This window comes from Vigna angularis, chromosome 9 (assembly GCF_016808095.1).
Source record: "Vigna angularis cultivar LongXiaoDou No.4 chromosome 9, ASM1680809v1, whole genome shotgun sequence".
Lineage (NCBI taxonomy): Eukaryota > Viridiplantae > Streptophyta > Magnoliopsida > Fabales > Fabaceae > Vigna > Vigna angularis.
This window is the reverse complement of record NC_068978.1, coordinates 7834571-7857321: the sequence shown is the minus strand read 5'-3', so window position 1 is coordinate 7857321 and position 22751 is coordinate 7834571. Positions and strand designations below refer to the sequence as shown.

At 37.0% G+C, this 22751-nt stretch overlaps 2 protein-coding genes and 1 pseudogene across 7 annotated transcripts; 2 read left to right on the top strand and 1 right to left on the bottom strand.

The window, feature by feature from the left end:
* Positions 1–3220: 3220 nt before the first annotated feature.
* On the top strand, positions 3221–7458 carry LOC128194004 (uncharacterized). 5 transcript variants are annotated; one of them, XR_008245226.1, is made up of 3 exons: positions 3228–3486; positions 4507–4598; positions 4895–5847. XR_008245226.1 is itself a non-coding variant. In XM_052868369.1 (2 exons), the coding sequence occupies exon 2, from the start codon at positions 6365–6367 to the stop codon at positions 6869–6871; it is 507 nt and encodes a 168-aa protein (XP_052724329.1). In that variant the 5' UTR covers positions 3228–3486; positions 5854–6364; the 3' UTR covers positions 6872–7458. The 5 variants fall into 5 exon arrangements, 1 of the variants encoding a protein (XP_052724329.1); XR_008245225.1 differs by lacking the exon at positions 4507–4598 and having other exon boundaries at positions 3221–3486; positions 4963–5847; XR_008245223.1 differs by lacking the exon at positions 4507–4598 and having other exon boundaries at positions 3221–3486.
* A 1123-nt stretch (positions 7459–8581) lies between these two features.
* Positions 8582–9906, top strand: LOC108321595 (disease resistance protein RPV1-like; annotated as a pseudogene).
* Positions 9907–11135: 1229 nt separating this feature from the next.
* LOC108321581 (ferric reduction oxidase 2) lies at positions 11136–15558 on the bottom strand. Of its 2 annotated transcripts, none has more exons than XM_052868367.1 (8): positions 15311–15558; positions 15120–15222; positions 14236–14433; positions 13609–13843; positions 12662–12989; positions 12303–12546; positions 11497–12203; positions 11136–11411 (listed from the first exon to the last, which is right to left on the bottom strand). In XM_052868367.1, exons 1-8 carry the CDS (start codon positions 15510–15512, stop codon positions 11269–11271), a joined length of 2160 nt encoding a protein of 719 aa, XP_052724327.1. In that variant the 5' UTR covers positions 15513–15558; the 3' UTR covers positions 11136–11268. The 2 variants fall into 2 exon arrangements, with proteins under 2 accessions (XP_052724327.1, XP_052724328.1); XM_052868368.1 differs by having other exon boundaries at positions 14236–14430.
* Positions 15559–22751: the final 7193 nt, after the last annotated feature.

Here is a 22751-nt window from a genome sequence, read left to right as displayed (position 1 = left end):
TTTAAGTATATAAGTAAATATAAAGTCGATTTTACCATTAAATTAGATTTAAAGTGGATTTTTTAACAGAAATTAAATATGAATTTTTATAATAATTCATACGAAAGAACTTATATAGACTTTAATAATTTGAAGAAATTACAAAATAAAGGAGGACAAAATTTGCATGCAGACGTGGTTTTGCCATGGATGGAAACTTACCCTACCCAAAATGGCACAAAGCACTGTGAGGAGTATGAAAAGAAAGATTGAGACATAAGTGGGACTACCAAGAAACCACGAATGGAGGGGTGGGCCCATTTGAAGGAGGGTGGGCCAGGCCCACTAGAAAGTCCATGAAAAGGTCCATAAGGGTAGGTGAATGGAGGAAGAGAAGAGACAGGCAACAAAAATGGATGGTGGGTGATTAGAACCCTAGCCAACCAGCACAACATCTTGTGGTGGTGAGGAGGCCATGATCCTCTTCATCAAAATGGAAGTTCCACAAAGTACATACTACAAAATACTCGTCTATAAATAAAATGTATATGAATATTTTTTTTTTAATTTATATAAAAGAATTATGTTTTTTTAATTAATTTATCACATCCTTAAAGTTTATCAACATTCAATTTATGTATTATCTTAACAACTTTAATTATATTATTTTCGATGGTTAAATTGTGAGTATTTATAATTGAACTAATTAAATAAAGGATGAGTTTTGAGAATACCAAGAAACCAATTTGATATGGAGCTAAATGAGATAATTTGGTGATTTGAAAGAGGGTTTTGCTTTATGTCATATATGAAAAATAAGTAATGGTAAACATGAATGAAATTGAAGGGACCCAATATGCAAACAAGGTGTTTGATATATGTCTCCCAAAGTCACTTGCCATTAACATGCACACTTCACATGCTGAGATATTATTATGTTATCTTCTCTAAGAAGTGGGATACTACATCTTTGACTCTTCATTTGGATCTTCCAAAAACTCTAGTTTCTTTTTGTGGTTCTCATCTTCTCTTTAGTCTCCTCTTCTTAACTCTATAGATCTCTCATTTTTTCTTCATTTTGATTTATCTTGTTTTCCAAAATATCATCATATCTCATGCATTTGAACTCTCTATATAAGTTGGTAAAATAATTTGGTGTTGGAATAGGAACTTGTTGATGTGTGTTTGTTGGGTTAGGGTTATCATTTTAGGTTCAAAATAAGATTAGGGTTTCCCCACATACTATGTCACTGGATGTTGTCAAGTAATGCATTTGTGAAAGATCATGAAATGTCACCATGTTCATCATTTGCTTGTCCACTGAGTATTACAAGCTTGATGACATGACACATTAAATGCTAAGGTAGATTGTTAAATGTCAAGTAAATATCAATGTGGTTATTGTGCTAGCTCATTGGTAGACATTGATGGGGTTATTATATTATATGTCTTCTGAATTCTTGATATCTTCGTCAATGTTATGTAATGTTCAGTCTCTATAGGTAAAGTTATTAGTTTAACAACAATATTTTTCATACTTATTGTTTTTTCTTTTCAATCTAATACATGTATTTTATCTAAAATTTCAAATATTTTCTCTTTTCTTCAATTTTTTCTCTTTAAATATGTTAAGTGAAAAATTTTATTCTCTACTAGAGAAGAGATAGATATATAAATATACAAAAACTTGTCGACATAAAAACTAAAAAGTATTTATAAATATACAAAAACTTCTGAAATTTATGTTTCAGAACACAATAAACAATTCTAGAATTATTTTTCCGGAACCCAATCAATCCCTCCTTTTACAGAAGACATTTTCCAGAAGCATTTTGATAGGTGGGAGTAGCAATTTGATGAGGTGCAGGAAGTAATTTCCAAGTTGTTTCAGTTATTCTTGTATTGGGTCAATCTTACTATATTTTGACAATTTTTTTTCTGCACCACCTTATGTTAATTTCTAGATTGTCCAATAATCTAGAGGTCATAAATAGATGTTACATTATAGGATTCAAAAAGTTAAAAATGACTTTTGGACTGTGCACTATAGAAGCTAAAAATGACTAGTTCTTTTATTGCAGAATCCCAAAATTATTTAACTTTTGGGTCACACAATTTAGATATATTGCATAATTTGAAAGTAATTTTTGACTTTCAGATGGTATAACTTTAAAAGTTATTTTTAATTTTTAGATTTTACAATCTAAAAATTATTTTTGACTTCTAGATTTTGAAAAAAAAAATAGAATTTTTATTTTTCATACAAAGGTGTAGGAAAAACTACATTACATTTTCTTGGACTAAGGCTAAACTCAACCTTACTATGTGCATAATTTATGAAGTCCTTTAGGTTAACATCAATATTCAATGCCAATTGTCTCCAAACATAACAACCAAATCATAGTCTAATGTGAGTGTAAAGATAGGATATGTATCCCAAAAAAGATGCACAAATGCATGGATAAGCACCAAAATTGTATTGGGAGACGTCATTTTCCTGAAATTGAACTCAAGACAAGATAATATTATTGGATTAATGATGTTTGGGAACAATGGTGAATGTGATGTGAATAGGATGGTTAAAATGGCAATGGGTGGTGGTGGTGGTCCTCTAAGTGCAATATAATGGATGACAAATGGTGATGATGACAAAGGGATAATGTTGATCACCATAATGGTATTAGTGATAAATGGCCATTTGAGCATTATTGCCAATTTTATGGTTTTAATGGTTCCCATGGTCTAATATGATCATGGCATTGGTATTTGGTAATATTATATACACTTTTGATGGTGGAGTGGAGAAGCAAAGTGATTTTCTTAATCTTTTTTTTTTATAACTTATGTTTATGGATAAGATGCTCATACCATCGATGGGTCTATCATATTATGTATAAATATATTTGACATTGCATGAAATTATTATTGCATATTATTTAGATTTTCATAAGTTATGAGAATTTTATAAAATATAATAATATTATTAAGTTTTATCGTATTTTATAAATTGGTGTAAAAGACTTACTAGAAAGTGTATTATTGATAGTTGACTATTAAAAAACTTAATTAATAATATATCAAAATTAAACTCAATATCTATAATTTGATAAAACTAATAATCATATTTCACGTGCGAAGTTTGATATAATAAAATTAATAAACACAACGACAAAATGCTTCCTATAATAAAAAAAGATTAAAACCTCAAAATATCAATAATATAAGTTTAGAGTTTATAATTTAGAAATAAGATATTATCTCTGCGGAGTTTTATGCGTAAATTATTATTTTAAAATATAAATCAACAGACAAGATTATTATTTCTCTCTCACTTCCACAGATTACTCCACCGTACTCCGTCGCCGCCGTGATAATCTCCCCCGCTGCCGTGCCTGAGATAATGGCCCCCACCATCTTGAACGGATCAGCAACTTTTAATAGAGCGGGGTACTGTAAGTGAGAGGCGCGCCGTTGATTAGTGAATTCTTAACGGCTGGTGTTCGCAAGGTTTGAAATTCGAAGGCCATTTCAATTCACTCTAATGTTATTCCACAATATAGATATATGGGTGTATACAATTTAGTTCTGTGCTGAGTTAATGAATGCTTCGGTGTTGCTTTGGAAATAAGTGTTTATCTTACGATGATCTGGTACTGCACTGCTCTTGCCGTTTTTTGAATGAAACAACGTTGGTTTCTCTTTGAGATTGTGGCAAGTGAGTGTAGTTGAATGTGTGTTACTACTTACTTGCTGGTGCGAGATGCATGTTCTTTGTTTTAAGCTCAATAATTTTGCTCAACCTCTCGATGGTGACTGAAAATGGCACGGAATCTGTTTGAAGAAAAAGTTGAGATAGGTTTTATGATTGTGAAACTTTTTCTCTTGCCGTTTTGTTTCAAATAAGTGGCATATTGAAGGATTCGTTATTTCTTCTCTGCTTGAGGTCGTATGGAATCTTATGTGTGTCCAATTGGATTGATTTTGACCCAATGTGTGTTAATTAGACGGTCTATTGGATTTGAAACTAAAAGAGGATGTTATCCATCCTTTTGATAATACGATGTATCCAAAATGTCATCCAAATCCAAAGTATTCGAGAGTTTGGTGGCTTATCAGTAAATTGACTCATCCATTTTTAATTTGCAATAACTTTTTAAAAACTGAAAAATAAAATAGGAAACTGTAAACCTCCCTGAAGGAGGCCCTAGTTTTCCATAAATAAGGATTTGAGTTCAAGTCAAACCCAAATGATTTAAAATAGCTTTCAGATTAGTCAAATCCAAAGTAGTTTCGAGATATCAATGTCTAAAATAAACCTGCTCTTGATTTGATGAAATGCATTGTGAGTTTGGCATGGATACATCTTTACTACTCACTATATAACCAGTCTTACTTTGGAAGGATTTTCTCTATGTGGAATTAAGATTTTTCTCTTGTACTGCCTTCATTGATGATTTTGCATTGTAAGATTGCTCTGTATTATATGCTTTAAATGTTACGGTTGATTTATGTCCTCCCGAGTTTCAGCATTGCACACTGGGGATGAGAATTTAATATTTATATTCTGGGGAGGTGAAAATACATGTTGAAATTCAATCATTTCATCCTAAAAAAAACAGGTAATCGCTAAACATGAAAGTTCTACTATTAGTCAGCACTGTACTTTCTAGTTTTAAGGATTTAGCTTGATTGATTCAACCGTGGTATTTATTTTGTTGGATTTTTCATTTTGTCGGGCAACTCCAATGATAAGGATTTCCAAATTCATGCTGACAAGTCTTCATGAATCTTGACAATGAACTTGATTGGGAGCTTGCATTACTTTGAAACAATATCCAAGTTTGTTGAGCAATATTTGTTTTATACGAGATAGTGACACCACTTTTATTTACTTGTATGTTCTTGTCCGCAACAGAGGTTCTTGTTGTGACTAGGAAAGGAATATGAACCAACATCATTCGGTTATTTTCTTTTTGGTTCTAGTTGCCAGAAGGAGTCATTGGCTCAGAGTTTGATGCAAACGCTGGAATTTATTTTTTGCCGTTGCTAATACATGAATGCTACCAACTATACTAACAAGCAATAGAAGCACCTCAGTCAACGAGCAAAATGCTCACTAAACTCGGTTAAGAATATTTTAGAAAAGTATGCTTTAGTTACCAGATGTCAGGGTAAGAACTCTCGAATTGTGGTTTTTGTAAAAGGCACTAAGTCACTGGTATTCTTGTAGGTTAACTTATGTTAATCTCTCTTTTGATAATGTGAATTGTTCCATAACTATTAGTTGCAGTAGCATCTACAACGTGGAATATATGCGATTTCTAAGCTGCGTAATTTTGCTTCACAGGCAGTAGATAAGCTAAATTATACTTTTACAACATTGGAACAATCAAAATTTCATGCCTATATTCATTCATTTTCTCCACAATTCTGGTATTCCACCAAGACCTTCATAACAAACCATTTCATTGGCTCTATTCCTATAAAGTGGGAGTCATGTATTTAGTGATTAATGATTCTTGTGCTGTCAGGACTTGGAAAGTATATGAAAGGAGAAAGAGAGTAGAAAAATAAGGGAGAGTACCTAACTGTTGAGTAGTAAAATGGGGCGGGAAATGTGTCTATATAAGAGACCTCTTTTGTAGTTTCAGTTAGTTAGTTACTACATTCATTGTACAGACTGGTTGTAAACCTGGTGAGGGAGGTTAAGCTCCCGGATTCTTGATTGTATTCTTTGTTCATTGGTTGTGAATACAATACGTTTCTTTTTACTCATTCTTGTTTTGCGATTCTTGGAGCTTACTGGTGAGAGAGTGTTAGGTCTCTAACTCAGATACCTAACAAAGTGGTCTGACCTGCCGAATCCAATTGAAGGGAGAAGAGAGCAATGGAGGGCAGACTCGATGGAAGACTGAGTGTAGTGGAGAACCAGCTGGATGCCATGGAGATAGCGGTCGACGGAATAAAGGCAGAAAATATAGCATTGTGCCAAGATATGATGGCGATACGACAAGACTTGCAAGAAGTCATGCGGATTTTGGGAGGAAGGGTGCGTGACCAGGAGGGGATGTCTGACGGTAGTCAAACGTCTGTAAACGCCAATCGGAGGACGAGGCGGTAAGGCAAGATTGGAGGAAGAGACGGAGAGCGCGACGAAAGTCGCGACAGGTGGCGAAAACGAGTAGAATTGCCCCTTTTCGAGGGTTTTGATCCGCTAAATTGGATCAATTGTGTGGAAAAAATTTTTGAAGTGCAAGGCGTCTCGGAGGCGAAGAAAGTGCGGTTAGCATACATTAGTATGAAAGGGAGTGCAGGATACTGGATCCGGGCTTGGAGAACGAAGGCCAGGAACTAATCCTGGGAAGGACTGAAGGATGCGCTGGTAATGAGGTCTGGGGGTCGAAACAGAGGGTTGGTTTTTGAGCGATTAGCAGCGACTAAACAAATGGGGACAGTGGATGAGTTCGTCCAAGAATTCGAGGTTTTGGCGGGGCAAACGAAAGGGTTTCCGAACGAACAACTACTGGGGTATTTCCTTGCGAGCTTGCAGGAGGATATGGAAGAGACTGACGCGAGCATGGACCAGAGGCAGATGGAACTTTCCTCGTTCTCTGCAGGAGGATTAACACAGCCCAAGAAGATGAAGTTGCAAGGGGAGATAAAGGGGAGAATCGTGCTCGTATTGATCGACAATGGCACAAGCCACAAGTTCATATTGCAAGGGGTGGTCGAGGAGCTGAGTTTGGAGGTAGAGGCGACCAGGCGGTATCACGTAAGCCTGGGGGATGGACAGAAGAGGAGGACCCAGGGTCTATGCAGGGGGGTAATACTGAAAATAGGGAAGGTTGAGGTTGAAGAACGATTTTATCTTTTCGAACTAGGCGGAGTATAGGCGATATTAGGGGTGGAATGGCTAACAAAATTGGGGGAAGTAACGACCAACTGGGGAAACCTAACCATGGCCTTCAGGCAGGGAGTAAAGGAGGTGGTGATCTAAGGGGATCCATCATTGGCTAAAGAGGTGACCATAATGCTGGAAGCTAATAGAAGGCAGGAAGAATGGAAGTCCTTGGAGGAGGAATTGCCACCACCCAAGCTGCCATACCTGAATTGGAAAGTAGTAGCTAGTGGGGTTCCTTCATATGATAACATGAGAATGAAGAGGAGTCATGAGATCAAGCTTCCCGGTTTCAACCTTTAGAACAAGGTTGTTCAGCAGCAGGGAGTAATGTTAGGACTTGGAAAGTATATGAAAGAAGAAAGAGAGTAGAAAAATAAGGGAGAGTACCTAACTGCTGAGTAGTAAAATGGGGCGGGAAAGGTGTCTATATACGATACCTCTTTTGTAGTTTTAGTTAGTTAGTTACTATATTAATTGTACAGACCGGTTGTAAACCTGGTGAGGGAGGTTAAGCTCCCGGATTCTTGATTGTATTCTTTGTTCATTGGTTGTGAATATAATACATTTCTTTTTACTCATTCTTGTTTTGCAATTCTTGGAGCTTACTGGTGAGAGAGTGTTAGGTCTCTAACTCAGATACCTAACAGTGCATGTTTTTGTGTTTACTCCAGGTTTTTGTCATCCAATTTTCTAACCACACGTCGTCTTATTTTTGTTCCAACTGAACTCACGACTGATAAGAGAATCATAGTTTTTCTTGCTGTGCCATGGTGTTAGTTAAATTTCGTACATTTTGAATTAAAGGTTCTTTCTTGAGGTGCATTATTTCGTGCAACGTGGCAATATGATCTATGAAACGTTTGCTCAAATTTGGTTTGACAATTTGTGAACCTAGCCGTGTCTAACTTTGTTTTGTGATTATTTGTTTTTTATGATGAATGTTACTATAGGGTTAGACCCAACTGATCGGGTATGATGTTGGGCTGACTAGAATGGATTGAACGGCCAAGGCATGGAAATAGACTTCCCAGCCGTTCGGTCATGATAGTGGTTGAGCACAGTTAAAGCGCAATTAATACAATAACTGTTATTGATGTCTAGTTAAAGCTGACATTAATGACCATTAAAAGATAAATTAATTGGTCAGATTATTGTAAACTCTATGAATAGAGGTTTAATTTGGAGGTAAAACTTACTTTTCTGTAATTGAATTTCTTTAGACCTCCAACAAAAATTTTATCTCGAGGTCTAAAGTAATTCAATTAGGGAAAAGTAAGTTTTACCTCGAAATTAAACCCCTCCCAGCACTGCTTGTGCATTAACCACAGTCTTCATGCAAGGCTGTGCATTACCATACTATATGGGTTAATTTGGAGACAGATGATGTCAAATCAAATGAATTTTTGCTACATTAACCAAAATTAACATTGCTAGTAAAGAAACTAATATAAGGATTAATTTGTCTACTGGAGACAATTTAAGGTACTAAACTAAAACATTTTAAACATAGCTGATCAAACTGAAAAAATAATAGTAAGATAGATAAGGGATCAAAAGCCTACTTTAGTCATTTCTTTGTTTGTCTGTGGTACATTGAAAATCAAGTAAGGGAACTCTAGTGGAATTTTTTTATCACTTAACCTTGGATTTGCAAAATATAAAATGATAACCCCTTTTCTCTGTTTATTTCTATACAACTTTATGGCTATTGTTAAAATAAAATTCTTCTTTTTGTCCTTCTCTAAATTCAGGAGTGAAGCAACACTGATTGAAAATGTCGTCGGAGGCATGCAGAAAGAAATAATTCCTAGACTTGCATGTGTCACAGATAATCTTGTTGGAATTGATTCATGGATGAAAGAAGTGATTTCACTCATGGGCATAGAATTAAATGATATTCACTTTATAGGAATATGGGGGCATGGGAGGCATAGGTAAAACAACAATTGCTAGATTAGTCTATGAAAAAATCAAAGAGAAATTCACGGATTGTTGCTTTCTTGAAAACATCACAGAGTTGTCTAAGACAAATGGCTTAGTTCACATTCAAAAGGGAGTTCTTTCTCATCTTGGTGTGTAAAAAGCAATGATTTTTATAATCTTTATGATGGGAAAAAGATCATAGCAAACTTTTTAAGAAACAAAAAGTATTTCTTGTTCTTGATGATGTAAGTGACATAAGACAATTGGAGAATTTAGCTGAAAAGCGAGAATGGTTTGGTCCAGGAAGCAGACTAATAATCACAACTAGAGATGAGCACTTGCTAAAGACACCTGAAGTGGATGTAATTTATAAGGCCAGTGTCTTAGCCGAAAATGAAGCCCTTGAGCTCTTTTGTTTGAAAGCATTTAAACAAAATCAACCTAAAAGAGAGTATTTGGATTTGTGCGAAGAAGTGGTTGAAACCTTTGAGGTTTGGCATAGTGCTTTAGAACAAATAAGAAGCTCTCCAAACTCCCGAAACTGCTATTCAAGAGCTACCTTCATTAGTCTATTATCATGAAAACCTCAAAGATATCTCATTTGCTGGGTGCAAAGGGCCAGTATCAAAATCGGTAAATGGATTTTCTCTCCGCTCTAGGATGCTGTTTCTGAATGAACAAATTTCTATTGGGTTTAGATTACCCTCTTTGAAAACAATAGATTTAAGTAACTGCAATCTATCTGTAGAGTCATTCCCCGATGATTTTTGTCGCTTATCTTCATTGGAGACTCTAGATCTCACTGGCAACATTTTTTATAGCAACAATATTGTTAGCTTACCAAGTTGCATTTCCAAACTGCCATGGCTTATAGAGCTTCTCATAGACTGCAGTGAACACGTTGCAACATTACTTAACATGCTTTTCCAACATGAAACCATTGGAGGCAAGCTATTGCGCTTCATTTGAGGTTTCCAAATACAATCCATCCAAACCATGTAGAGTCTCTTTGCATCACCTTCAAAATGGCATTTATCCACATTCTAAAACTGTGTGTAATATATAATCATCCACTGTTGTTACTTATTCAAAATTATATGTTACTACATGCAGAAACTCCGTCTTCCCAGAGAAAGATTTGACATGCTTATCAGAGGAATTGATAAGATGTTTAAGATATTTATGGAAATAGTTTGTAGGTTTTATCCTAAGATATGTAGTTTCTGATACAGATGGTGCTTGAAAATAGTATGATTATACTTGAAGTGAACATCTCAGATAAGTGAGAGTATCTTTTCATATAACTATGTGTCTTGTTATTTCTATAGAAACTTCCCATTCATTGTATTTGTAGTTTGAACTCAACTTTTGCATGTTTTGTTGCAATGATCCACACTAATGAGGAATCAATATATTAAAGTATACTCCTTTCTTGAAATTGTTACTGATAGGAAGGCCTAACTATTGTGGAAAAACCAATTTTTACCCATTTAAATTAAAGCAACACAATCAACCAGTTCACCAAGGCTTACTCTGAGCCTAAGACTACTAGCTCCTTCAAGAGGTTTATCATATCAATTAACATTTTGGATCCTTTACAACACCATGGGTAAAATCACCAAGTAAAGCTAATGTACTCAAAATGCAGATTTCCGGCTAAACAAGGTGTTACAACATTGTGTTCCAGTAGAGTTTACGTAAAAGTGGGAAATTTTTGTGTGATTTAAATCCAAGAATAGGTCTCTAGTTGGGATTAAGTAATTGGAATATAATATATTAGTGAATTCTTATTTTAGATTTATTATAAATTAAATAATACGAGAATATAATTATTTTAAGAATATGATTATTCTAAACCATGCAATTTACCTCCATGGATCGATGTTACCTCACCCTTATGTACTCTTTGTCCATTGATGAACACCTTCACAAAGTATATGAAGGTGGGACTGCAATGAAATTGAATTTGCATTGAAAAGTTATTGCTGCCATTCACTGGAAATACTGAGGTGTGGTTGTCATTTGGTATGTGAGGAAGATGTTGAAGATATTTATGGAAATGATTTCTAGGCTTTAGCATGATACTTAGAGTTTCTGATATAGTTAGTGCTTGACAATAGTATCATTTTATCTATTGATGGGATTGGTTAATGAGATGGTGTGATTTATTCAGTAACTTTTCATGTAATTACACGTGTCTTGATATTTGAATAGAAATTTCTCGTTCTCCATGTTTGTAGTTTGAGCTCAGCTTTTGCATGTTTTGTGAATATGATCCACACTACTGAGGATCAAATATTATAGTAAATTCCTTTATTTATAATCTTGCTCGTATGAAGGCGTGATTATTATTGACAACAATTTTCAGTCATTTAAATATAAAACAACAGAATTAACAAGTCCTTCAAGGTACTTCCAGAGATTGATCACTCACTTTTACACCCATTATAACAGTATGAGTAAAATCACCAGCTAAAGCTAATAGACTCAAAATGCAGATTCTCAGCTAAACCAGATGAGGAGCAAATGGCTGCAACCTCATGCCTCATTGTTTTGGGTCCTGAAGCAAGAACTCCCACACTAGACCCTTTGTGCTCAAATAGGATCTCTGTAAAAAGAAAAAATAAATTGAGTGATTTCAAATCCATTCATGAGTCCCTAAGACATAATTAAAGAAATTGGAGGTGACTTACTTTTTAGGTCAGGTCTTGCACCATAATGCACATTGGTGGCTTGAATAAGTGACTGATATGGAAGACTTTCCAGTTCTCTATCTACATTGTAAACCATGGAGTTTGGCGACACTGTTGGTGTAGACCCTTCCATGTTCTTAATCTTCTTTCCTTCTTTAGCATAATATTTCTTGTTCCAAAGAAAAGCTGCACTAGAAACACTTGCTATGGACACACATATTACTAGCATGTTAAGGAAGGCATCCAAAGGGTAGGAAAATATTTTATTTGAGTTATGATCAATTGGGAAAATGTAGTAACGGGTAATGATCCCTATTAAGATAAGGAAAACGACGAAAGAGGATGAAATTATAGCACCAAGCCAGAGCCAACTGTTTGGACCTAATATAGCGTGTACTGGTTCATCAGATGGATTTGGCTTGAACCATCTGATTTGAGGGTGAATAGGGCCATCTGCTTTAGGCTCCTTGTCCCTTGTGATGTAGGCCTCAATATGTAATTCTAAATTAGAAATATCAGAAGGGGTGCCATTTATTGGGAGGATCAACTCTAGCATTGACAGAGAAGAAGAGTTCTTGAAGGCACAAATTAGGAAGACTTTTGGGGTTTTGCATTTGAATATAGTGTTCAGATGTATTAGCTCCCGAATGATGGATATAAAAGGTGTGATGCCACTTCCTCCACTCACCATCACAAGAGTGTCATGCCTGATGGGGAAAAAACAAAAATTTATTATTATGTGAAAGTCAAAGAACTCATGTCAGATATAACATTAGGTTTGAAGTTTTTGCTTCTGAGATACAAACCGTAGATAGTTGGTAGAAGCAGGTCCATAAGGACCTTCGACAGACACAGAAACGTGATCAATTGTGGAAGGAGTTGAAAGCAACTGGTATAGCTTATTGGTCCAAGGTCCTTCACTTTTAATAACAACACTTAGCTTGTCTGCCTCCAAATTATTATTAGAAGTAACAGTAAATGGATGCCACTGCAGCTTGGATATGTTTGGTACATTTATGAACATCACACTTGTGGGGTTATAAGTTAATTCTGCAAAAAAACATGTTACATTAGCTCATAAAAAAGTCTCAATAAATTAGTCATTTATGAGGAAGTAGCTACAGGTGTCTTTAAGATATTGAGCTAAGATCATGATGTTAGTTACCATGGCCCTTGGAGAAGTTGAGTTCCACAGCTTCACATGGCAAAACCCGAGCAGAAACCAGACGAACTTGGCGTCTTGATTGCAGAAACCTCAAGTAACGATCAACCATGAAGAGGTAGAAACCAGGGAGCATAATTAAGGCAAAGGAAATGCCAACATGAAAGATGAAGAAGACTACGAAGAGGATGTAGAGGTGATGAGCGTAATAGAAGAGCTCAAAATAAGTTCGCCTAATGCGGGGAATGGTTGCAATCCACAGTAACAAACCAGCAAGCAAAGATATCTCTCCAGCCACAATTGATATATCGTTTTTCTTCCATTCCAGCATCTGCAACGAAAAAAAGTCATGGTCCCATCAGCTCAGTGCACAATACTATGAAACAAAAAACAAAACATTAAATTCAGACGACTTGTTCAAGAAAAACACCGCGGTAGGTTTGTTGCTTGGTCTCTAAAATGTTCCGATGTAACAGTTCTAGAATCAATTCATAAATAATTGTATAAATCTTATTTCTTTATCATGTAAAACTTTCCTACAAATATAGACGCATAAAATCATATAAAATTATACGATTAGTGTAGTACAGAAACAGTTTCACAGTTCAAGCATAAAAAAATCACATTTTTTAACCCTTTTGGTAGTGTTCACCGATTTGCTACTTAAAAAAGCAAGTCAGAAATGAATACCAATAAGCATAAGCGCGAGGAATATCCAAAGTGACAAGGGGGGCAATGGGTCTATTTGTTTAAACTGTTTTTGTACAAAAAAAGTGTTCTTCAAATAAAATAATCACTTATTACGAATTTTGACATACTTGAGTAAACTTGTTAAAAAAAAAGAAAAAACTTTCTTTACAACGTAAGGTGGATTAATGGCAATCAACACTCATATAAATGATAAAACATTGCATGCCATGAAATCAATATACTGCAAGTTCTTAACTAACCGCAGACAAGTGATGAATAATTGCCCAATGGATGATGAAGCTCAAACCGTGAGCAGTGAATAGTAGCATGGCAATATGTCCAAGCCAAATATGGTACTTGATGCAACTTTCAGAAGTGAGTCCAAGCAGTGGCAGCACGCTTGAACCACGAGCCACAGGAAAAAACATGAATACCAAACATATGTTCCCAACAACACCAAACATCAATCCTGCACCGTCTAGCTTCTCTTCCCATCTGCACCACCAACATATATCACAATTAACAATAACAATCAAAATGCTCAACTTAGTTTTTAGTTTAATAATGCACTTTTACACCGTTAATCCACCAGAAATCACAAAAATCTACGACTTTCTAAGATAATTGTTGCAAAAGTTGACAAACTAATCATACTGCAAACAATGGGAAAAATAGTTTAGGCACTGATATTGTTAAGGATTTTTCTACCATCATCCAATCATTCAGTATAAAAAGTATCATGCCATAGATATTAAATTTGCTGACTTTTATAATAGTTACTTCAAAAGTTATTTAGTAATGATTTTAGATCGATTTGCAGTTAATAACTTTTTACTCTAATTATGTATAGAAATCAAAGTCTAATAGTAATCATAATAAAAGTTTACATTTTCTCTCCATCCTTTGCTGCTGATTCGGGGCTGATTTTTGCAAACCTGTTGCTTAAAGAAGTTGCAAAGGTCCAGACAAGGAGTGCAATGAACATGAGCAAGAATGCAAGCTCTGTGCCAGAGACAATGCCAAGAGGGCCTTTTATAAGCACTGAACGCTTCCATAGGGCTACCTCATGTTTCTTTGAGTTGCTGCTGATAATGCACAAAACATATATACATGTGAAAAGTCAACTATCACAAGTACAATTCTTTACAGGCTTATTAAAGACTTTGTCCCCACCCTCACATCATTTTTCTAGAGTTGAAAAATCAAACATTTTGCTGAAAAAAGTATCTGTAAGATAAGACAATAAGTATATAAAATTAATTTAACGTTTTACAAGTTAAAATCAGTTTGTGAAGAAACTAAAAAAAGGAACTTTTTATAAATTAATTTATAAATAAGACATAAGTTCATCATTTAACAACTAGTTATTTACTATTTCTCATCATATAAGTACTAATATATAAAAAAAAAATAAGGCCTTAACTTTTGTTACAAGAGAAATATTTTCCTGGTTATCTGTCAAAACTATGATAAAACTTATTCTGCTATCTACCATCTTTAGTGCATAACATGATATGACATAGGGACAAACATGATATAGGGACAAACTTTAAATACAGTTCTGTGAGTGTTGTTTTATGCTTCTTATTTTTTTGTTCAAGTCATTTGTAGCACACCTTTTTATGTGTTAGTCAGATAAAACTCCAATTCGATAAATGAAAATCACATCGGCAAGCACTTTTTTAACAGAGATCAACAAAGTGTGATGTTAATCTTACAATGAAACATTTATCAAAAGATTATAACCAGAGTAAGTGGTGAAAAATGGTACATTTCCATGTTGGAGTCATTTGCTTTTTTTGTTACGTGGAGGTAGACACACCCCAAAGTAGCTATGAGCAAGATTGAGAATGTGTACATCAGAAGATTAGAACCTGCAATGAAAATCAAAGGGGAATATCAGCATAAAATAATCAAAGCAATGTAGGCACTGAATTTAATAATTGAATAAATTAACAAGACCTTTTGAACCCAAATAAGTTGTATTGTTAGTCTTTGCTCTGTATCTTGGAAGCCATCTGTTTTTAAAAGTATTTGTGGGTGACATTACCCGAATGAAAATACAACCCAAGAACAAAACCAGCACCAACAGCCCTATTGCAAATTGAACCCTGTGAAATTTTTCTTGAGAGGGTGACCTCTTCACCACAGTTTCTTGAGCCATTTTGATTTTGGGTGACAAAGAAAAGAAAAGACTGCAATGAGGAGAATCAAAGTGGATGACCAATTTATAGTTCAAGAAATGGAATTAGTTTGATTGGACAATTATACATAAATAAAACATTAGGCATGAGACACCAACAGGGTAAAAACAAAAAAGCATGCTTCATGTCCCTTCTATGGGAATGTAGAAATTAATATAATTTTTTGCATCATGGTTTGTGGACCCAAAATTATGTGTGTCACAATGAGAGGGTTGACATGAATTGAAGGTCAACAACCATTTGAGTGATGTGTGACTAATGCCAGATGAGACAATCAAGGGTTTCAACCCCTTTCTCACACCCTTAAAAAACAAAAACAAAGCTTTGATGAAAAAAAAAACACCCAAATGTTAAGATTACTACTACAACAGACATCCTTAGAAAAGTTACAGAAAACTACTGGCTTCATTGAAAATCTGTAATAGAATTCAATAGGAACAACATAAATACCAACAAAAAATGTTTGGTATATCATATGCAGTTGTATTTGTCTTTATGCTCTGATCATTTGGATGAAAACAAAAGGAATGGTTAATGTTCAGAAACAGTGTTACCTTCAAAATGCAGAGCAAATAAACGCAAATGATTTTGATAAATTTGGATTAAAGTGCGTTTTGACTATTGTGTGATAATAAGGACCATGTTCTTCATGACACGTGCCTGTTTGAAACCATATTTGGAATTGCGAGTTTCTGATGCGTGTGGGAGTGAGGTGAGAAGACTGAAGAAAACAGTACTGTTTGTTAGTAACAGTTTTATTCATAGAATCTTTGTTTGCTTCCTTTCTTACAAAAGAACAAAATAATATTAATTATGGTAAGAGTGAATGGTCATTCATATACAATAACTTATATTTAATAAAATTTAAACCATCTGTCAAGATATTTTCATTTTCTATAATAATATATAATACGCTGATAATATATATATATATATATATATATATATATATATATATATATATATATATATATATATATATATTTGTTTGTTTCCATATTTATCCACAATTTTATTCTGTTTTTGAATTATTAAAACACTTATTTATTAGATATAGTAAAGAATTATATTAATTTTTTACCGTGAATTTTGTAACATATTTGATTACTTTTATTCTTTTATATAATTATTAATATTTTTTTAATTGTTAAACGATTATTCCATTAAATAATTGTGGAATATAGATATAACATTTCTTTTTGTGAGAAGTTTCCTTATGTGTATAAGTAAAACGTCACTAACAAAGTTACATACCTTATAACATCATCTATTGTGATTATCGAAAATAAAAGAAATATATCAAAAGAAAAGAAAGGTTGATGTAAATGATTATGTATGATAAAATGATATTTGCATTTATTATAAACATTAAAGAATTTCCATTTGCTAAAATAATTCCTCTAATATTATTTGTCGAACACAATATGGTGAAAGCCATGAACCATGCATGTGTTGCAGATTTAATTCCCTTAAGATTTTATAATATTTTGATGACTTCACCTACGTTCTCAGAATCATGGTGTTTTTTTTTTCTTCCTTAGGAAACAACTTGTTAGAAAGTTGAGTATGACAAGCATGATTATTATTCATACTCATTTCATAAATTTAGACCTTTTCTGTTATAGTCTGCTGATATAATATAAAATTTAAAACTTTAGTTATAAAAATAAATGTTTTTTATTTAAAAATCTCTCTCAGTAAATTTAAAATGGATATTATTAAAATATCATATTATAGTTAAATTAATATAAAGCTTTAAAAATAATATTATAATATCAAATTTACGTAAATTAAATCAAGACTTTACGTAAAATTAGTGTCTATAAAATATTGATTGTATATGTATAATTTCTCTTACTTTCTATTTTTTTTCCTGCACTTTTATCTTAAATTTTACTAAATAATTACATATTTTTTCCTAATTTCTTCTTCTTTTTATTGAATTAATTTTATATATTTATTATTTATTGTATTTATTTATTTATTATTCAAAAAGTAATGTACAGAGAAAGTAAGAGTTGTTTATCAATATAATATTTCATAAGTTTATATACTGTGACATCATAACCAAAATATTAATAATTTTGTACACTAAAAAATAAAAATAAAAATATGAAAGATAAAACAGTGAGAAAGTATACCTAAAAACAGTTAAAAAAATCTACTTCATTAATTATCATAAATCAAAGAAATAAAAGTGAGTCATTCTTCCTCCACTTCACTGCCTTCATCCTCCACCCCAATTTTACTTTTTTACCCTTCATTTAATAAAAAGTCAAAACATAATTAATGAATTAATGTTTCTTAACCACCAACCATTTTCGTAACTGCCGACAACTAAAATTTCTTTTGGGTATAAACTCTAAAGTGCAGCCGTCTTCTTCGTTTTCACTGTAGCATAGCAAGCATTGTTTGTTATTTTTTCACTCCTTTAGTGTACTCAGTTGGTAGTTATCATTCCCTCCCTGGTAGTGCTGGGAGATCTGGTGGTGGTGGTGCTGTTGTGACATTGTTCGGCGAGAGGAAGAAGAGAGGTACGTTTCGCGGAATCTCCTAACCGCACTTCGAGCTGTGGAAACTAGTTGCCGCACTTCGAAGTGCGTTTCATATTTTTTAGCCGCACTTTGAAGTGCGTTTGTTATATCTTTTTTCTCCATGCTTTTTTTTCTTTATTTCTTTTTTTCTTAATTTCATGCTTTTTTTTCTTTCATGTTATATCTTTTTTTCTTTCATGTTTTTTTATTATATTCCAAAAAAATTACATATATAATAATTAAATAATTACAAATAAATCCAAAATAATATTTAACAAAATTTACGAATAATTATTATTATTTAATTCAATAAAAAATTTAATAATTATTTCAATTTCATAAAAAATAAAAAAACTTAAATAAAATTAAATACATAATAAATAATATATTATGAAAATAATAATATGTTCAAAAATAAAAAATTCAACAAAATTTAACAAACAAATAAAATAATTCAAAATATATTAAAAGAAAACATTTTATTTAAATACTAACATAAAAAATTAAATTTATTATACTAAGCTAATAAAAATAAAACCTAATAAAATAAATATACTAACCTAATAATAAGAATTAAAAAACCTTTCAAAAACCTAACGCAATTTGAAATTCGGCAACAACTAACGCACTTCCATGTGCGGTTAGTCTGGCCGCTTTCCGCAGATCGAAATGCGGTTTCTCTCCACCGCACTTCCAACTGCGGAAGTCTGTGACGAACGACGTTTAAGCGGCGTGCAGCGACGAACACGAACTGAATACCCCAACCAAGCACATGCATGTATGACAGGAAACAAAGCAAATGCATGAAGGGTACTAACCTGGACGGACGAACGTTGGCACAAGAGGGAGGGCGGTGGTAGAGGATACGGGGGAGAGAAGAATGGCAGAGGAGGAGGGAGACAAAAAGAGGGAGGAGTGATTTTGAAAGGGGGTGTAGAGTTTGAGTTTGAGTTTGAGATGCGGCAGAGCTTCAGTCAACTTTTTAAAAATCCAAAATATTCTCCTTGACTATTGTACCAGCAGGACCGGGCGATGTACGAACAAGACTGAGCGTTCGTCCAAAGCCGCCCGCCCCAAGTCACAAACAAGACCGAGCGTTCGTCCAAGGTCGCACCCCTTCCCTAGTCACAGTGAAGACCGGACGTCCACTACCGAGCGCCAAGAACGAGCCTCAAAGTTATCGCTGCCCGGTCGCTCAATAGACCGGGCGACCCTCCAAGGTTTGCCACACATGATTCAACCGCCCGCCCAGGTACGCAAAAGGACCGAGCGTCCAGTGTGACCGGTCAGCAAAGTCAGATGGCCGCCCGCACAAGTTGACATCCCTGGCCGATCATCCTTCCAACCGTTCGTACTTGGGCCGTTATCAGACCCACTAAAGGTAAAAGGGGCCTTCATCATGCCCATTAATGGTAAAAGCCCATTACGATCATTATAAATATCGGTCTCAGGTATGAGTTCTAAAAAACTTTTCCTTACGATGCATCCATGCATCACAAACTGCTCTGTCATATTACTGACTTGAGCGTCGGAGTGCCTTTAGCAGGTACCCGGCCCCCCGACTTGGAGCACGGAGCAGCGCCTGGAGTAGGAGGACGTCCGCCCGGCTTGGAGCATGGAGCAGCGCCTGGAGTAGGAGGACATCCGCCCAGCTTGGAGCGTGGAGCAGCGTCCGTCCATCATTGTACCGTCCGCCAGTTCAGCTTGCTTTGGTTCGTGGGATTCAGCAGTGTCCGCCCGGTCCATGCTTCTTCGCCGTCCGCCCGCCCGTCTTCGACAAGTAAGTTTGTATGTTTTAACAGGGTCCTCACCGACTCAGTCGAAACATTTGGCGCCCACCGTGGGGCCGTGGGATTTCAAATACCCAGTGGTGACCACGAGAGATGCGAGCATCCGGCCCCCATTCCTGGCCGTCCGACCTCAAGTATTGGCCGTCCGGCCTCAACCTTAGCCAAATTGGGCCGTTCGGCCACAACTATCGGATATTAGGTCCCCATCATGGTCTCGGCCGTTCGGCCTCAGCGTAGTCTCGGCCGTTCGGCCTCAACATATTCTCGGTCGTTCGGCCTCAACATAGTCTCGGCCGTTCGGCCCCAACACCTCGGCCGTTCGGCCCCAACATGTTCTCAACACACCTCGGCCGTTCGGCCTCAACATAGTCTAGGCCGTTCGGCCTCAACACACCTCGGTCGTTCGGCCTCAACATAGTCTCGGCCGTTCGGCCTCAACATAGTCTCAGACGTTCGGCCTCAACATATTCTCGGCCGTTCGACCTCAACATATTCTCGGCCGTTCGGCCTCAACATAGTCTCGGCCGTTCGACCTCAACATATCCTCGGCCGTTCGGCCCCAACATGTTCTCGGCCATTCGGCCTCAACACACCTCGGCCGTTCGGCCTCAACATAGTTTCGGCCGTTCGACCTCAACATATTCTAGGCCATTCGGCCTCAACATATTCTCGGTCGTTCGGTCTTAACAAGAATTCAACCGTTCGGCCACAAAGGTACTTGCCATCGTGCCTCTATCATCTGTCCTTTGTGACGTCAGGGGTTAAGGCACTCAACGAGCGGTTATTCTCGGAGGTGCTCTGTAGGAAGAATCCTTTTCATCCGGATATCTTCAACCAACCAATCCACCTTACAAGGTATGAACACATACTTTCTTTAAACTGGAAATTCGGTCATGTTTCCCTCGTAATACAGGTGACCTGCCATAATTACACGACTGCACAAAGCAAAAGAGGGCTCTCCTCAATCATCCCGCATCAGGCATAACATAAAGAGTTGATGAGCGGAGCCATTCCTGTCAACTTGACCGGACGGTGAACGGAGAGTTCTTTCCGAAGAACCACTGCCGTCCGCATCCACAAAAAGCCTAAGTTAATGACCTGAGAGTTTCCCCGGGAACCATTGTCAACTTGGCCGTTTTCTTTCCGAAGAACCGATGGCGTCCGCGCCCAAAAAGTCCAAGTTAATGACCTGAGAGTTCCCCCGGGAACCATTGTCAACTTGGCCGGTTTCTTTCCGAAGAACCGATGGCGTCTTCGCCCAAAAAGTCCAAGTTAATGACTTGAGAATTCCCCCGGGAACCGTTGTCAACTTGGCCGGTTTCTTTCCGAAGAACCGCTGGCGTCCGCGCCCAAAAAGTCCAAGTTAAAGACCTGCGAGTACCCCCGGGAACCATTGTCAACTTGGCCGTTTTTCTTTCCGAAGAACCCCTGCCGTCCGCCTCCAGCAAAAGTCCAAGTTGATGAACGGAGCCACTCCTGTTAGGTTGGCCGGACAGTGCACGGAGTTCGGCCAGACGGCTCCCAAAGGTACGTATTCAATCTCTACCATTTGGCCGTCCGGCCTCAACAAGCTCTCGGTCGTCCGGCCTCATCACTCTTAGCCAAATCTGGCATCAACATTTGGCCGTCCGGCCTCAACAAGCTCTTGGTCGTCCGGCCTCATCACTATTAGCCAAATCTGGCATCGACATTTGGCCGTCCGGCCTCAACAAGCTCTCGGTCGTCCGGCCTCATCACTTTTAGCCAAATCTGGCATCAACATTTGGCCGTCCGGCCTCAACAAGCTATCGGTCGTCCGGCCTCATCACTCTTAGCCAAATCCGGCATCGACATTTGGCCGTCCGGCCTTAACAAGCTCTCGGTCGTCCGGCCTCATCACTCTTAGCCAAATCTGGCATCAACATTTGGCCGTCCGGCCTCAACAAGCTCTCGGTCGTCCGGCCTCATCACTCTTAGCCAAATCTGGCATCAACATTTGGCCGTCCGGCCTCAACAAGCTCTCGGTCGTCCGGCCTCATCACTCTTAGCCAAATCTGGCATCAACATTTGGTCGTCCGGCCTCAACAAGCTCTCGGTCGTCCGACCTCATCACTCTTAGCCAAATCCGGCATCAACATTTGGCCGTCCGGCCTCAACAAGCACTCGGCCATCCGGCCTCAGCCAAAGCGGGCGCCCGCCATCTGAACGTTTGGCCTCCAAGGTTGTCCCGGCATAGACCGAACGTCCATCCTTTTAACCAAACAGGACTGACCATCCAATGTGAGCATCCAAGCAAACGTCCAATAAAATTACGCGTTCGTCCATGCCGAGCGCCAAGACCGAGCGTTCAGCATGAGGGGCCATCCACAATACCCCTACGCATAATAAAATTATGCTCGGGCTCGGGGGACTTATGTACTAGCAGGACCGGGCGATGTACGAACAAGACCGAGCGTTCGTCCAAGGTCGCGCCCCTTCCTTAGTCACAGTGAAGACCGAACGTCCACTGCCGAGCGCCAAGAACGAGCCTCAAAGTTATCGCTGCCCGGTCGCTCAATAGACCGGGCGACCCTCCAAGGTTTGCCAGTCATGATTCAACCGCCCGCCCAGGTACGCAAAAGGACCGAGCGTCCAGTGTGACCGGTCAGCAAAGTCAGATGGCCGCCCGCACAAGTTGACATCCCTGGTCGATCATCCTTCCAACCGTTCGTACTTGGGCCGTTATCAGACCCACTAAAGGTAAAAGGGGCCTTCATCAGGCCCATTAATGGTAAAAGCCCATTACGATCATTATAAATATCGGTCTCAGGTATGAGTTCTAAAAAACTTTTCCTTACGATGCATCCATGCATCACAAACTGCTCTGTCATATTACTGACTTGAGCGTCGGAGTGCC

Bases quoted from the DNA above. Each gene is read 5' to 3' on its own strand.
- LOC108321581 (XM_052868367.1), bottom strand. From the start codon at position 15,512: ATGGCTCAAGAAACTGTGGTGAAGAGGTCACCCTCTCAAGAAAAATTT. The intron at 12,547-12,661 runs GTAACTAACATC...GTTTTTTTGCAG, and splicing joins CAACTTCTCCAAGGGCCATG to AATTAACTTATAACCCCACA. The intron at 12,204-12,302 runs GTTTGTATCTCA...TTTCCCCATCAG, and splicing joins GCTTCTACCAACTATCTACG to GCATGACACTCTTGTGATGG.
- LOC128194004 (XM_052868369.1), top strand. From the start codon at position 6,365: ATGAGGTCTGGGGGTCGAAACAGAGGGTTGGTTTTTGAGCGATTAGCA.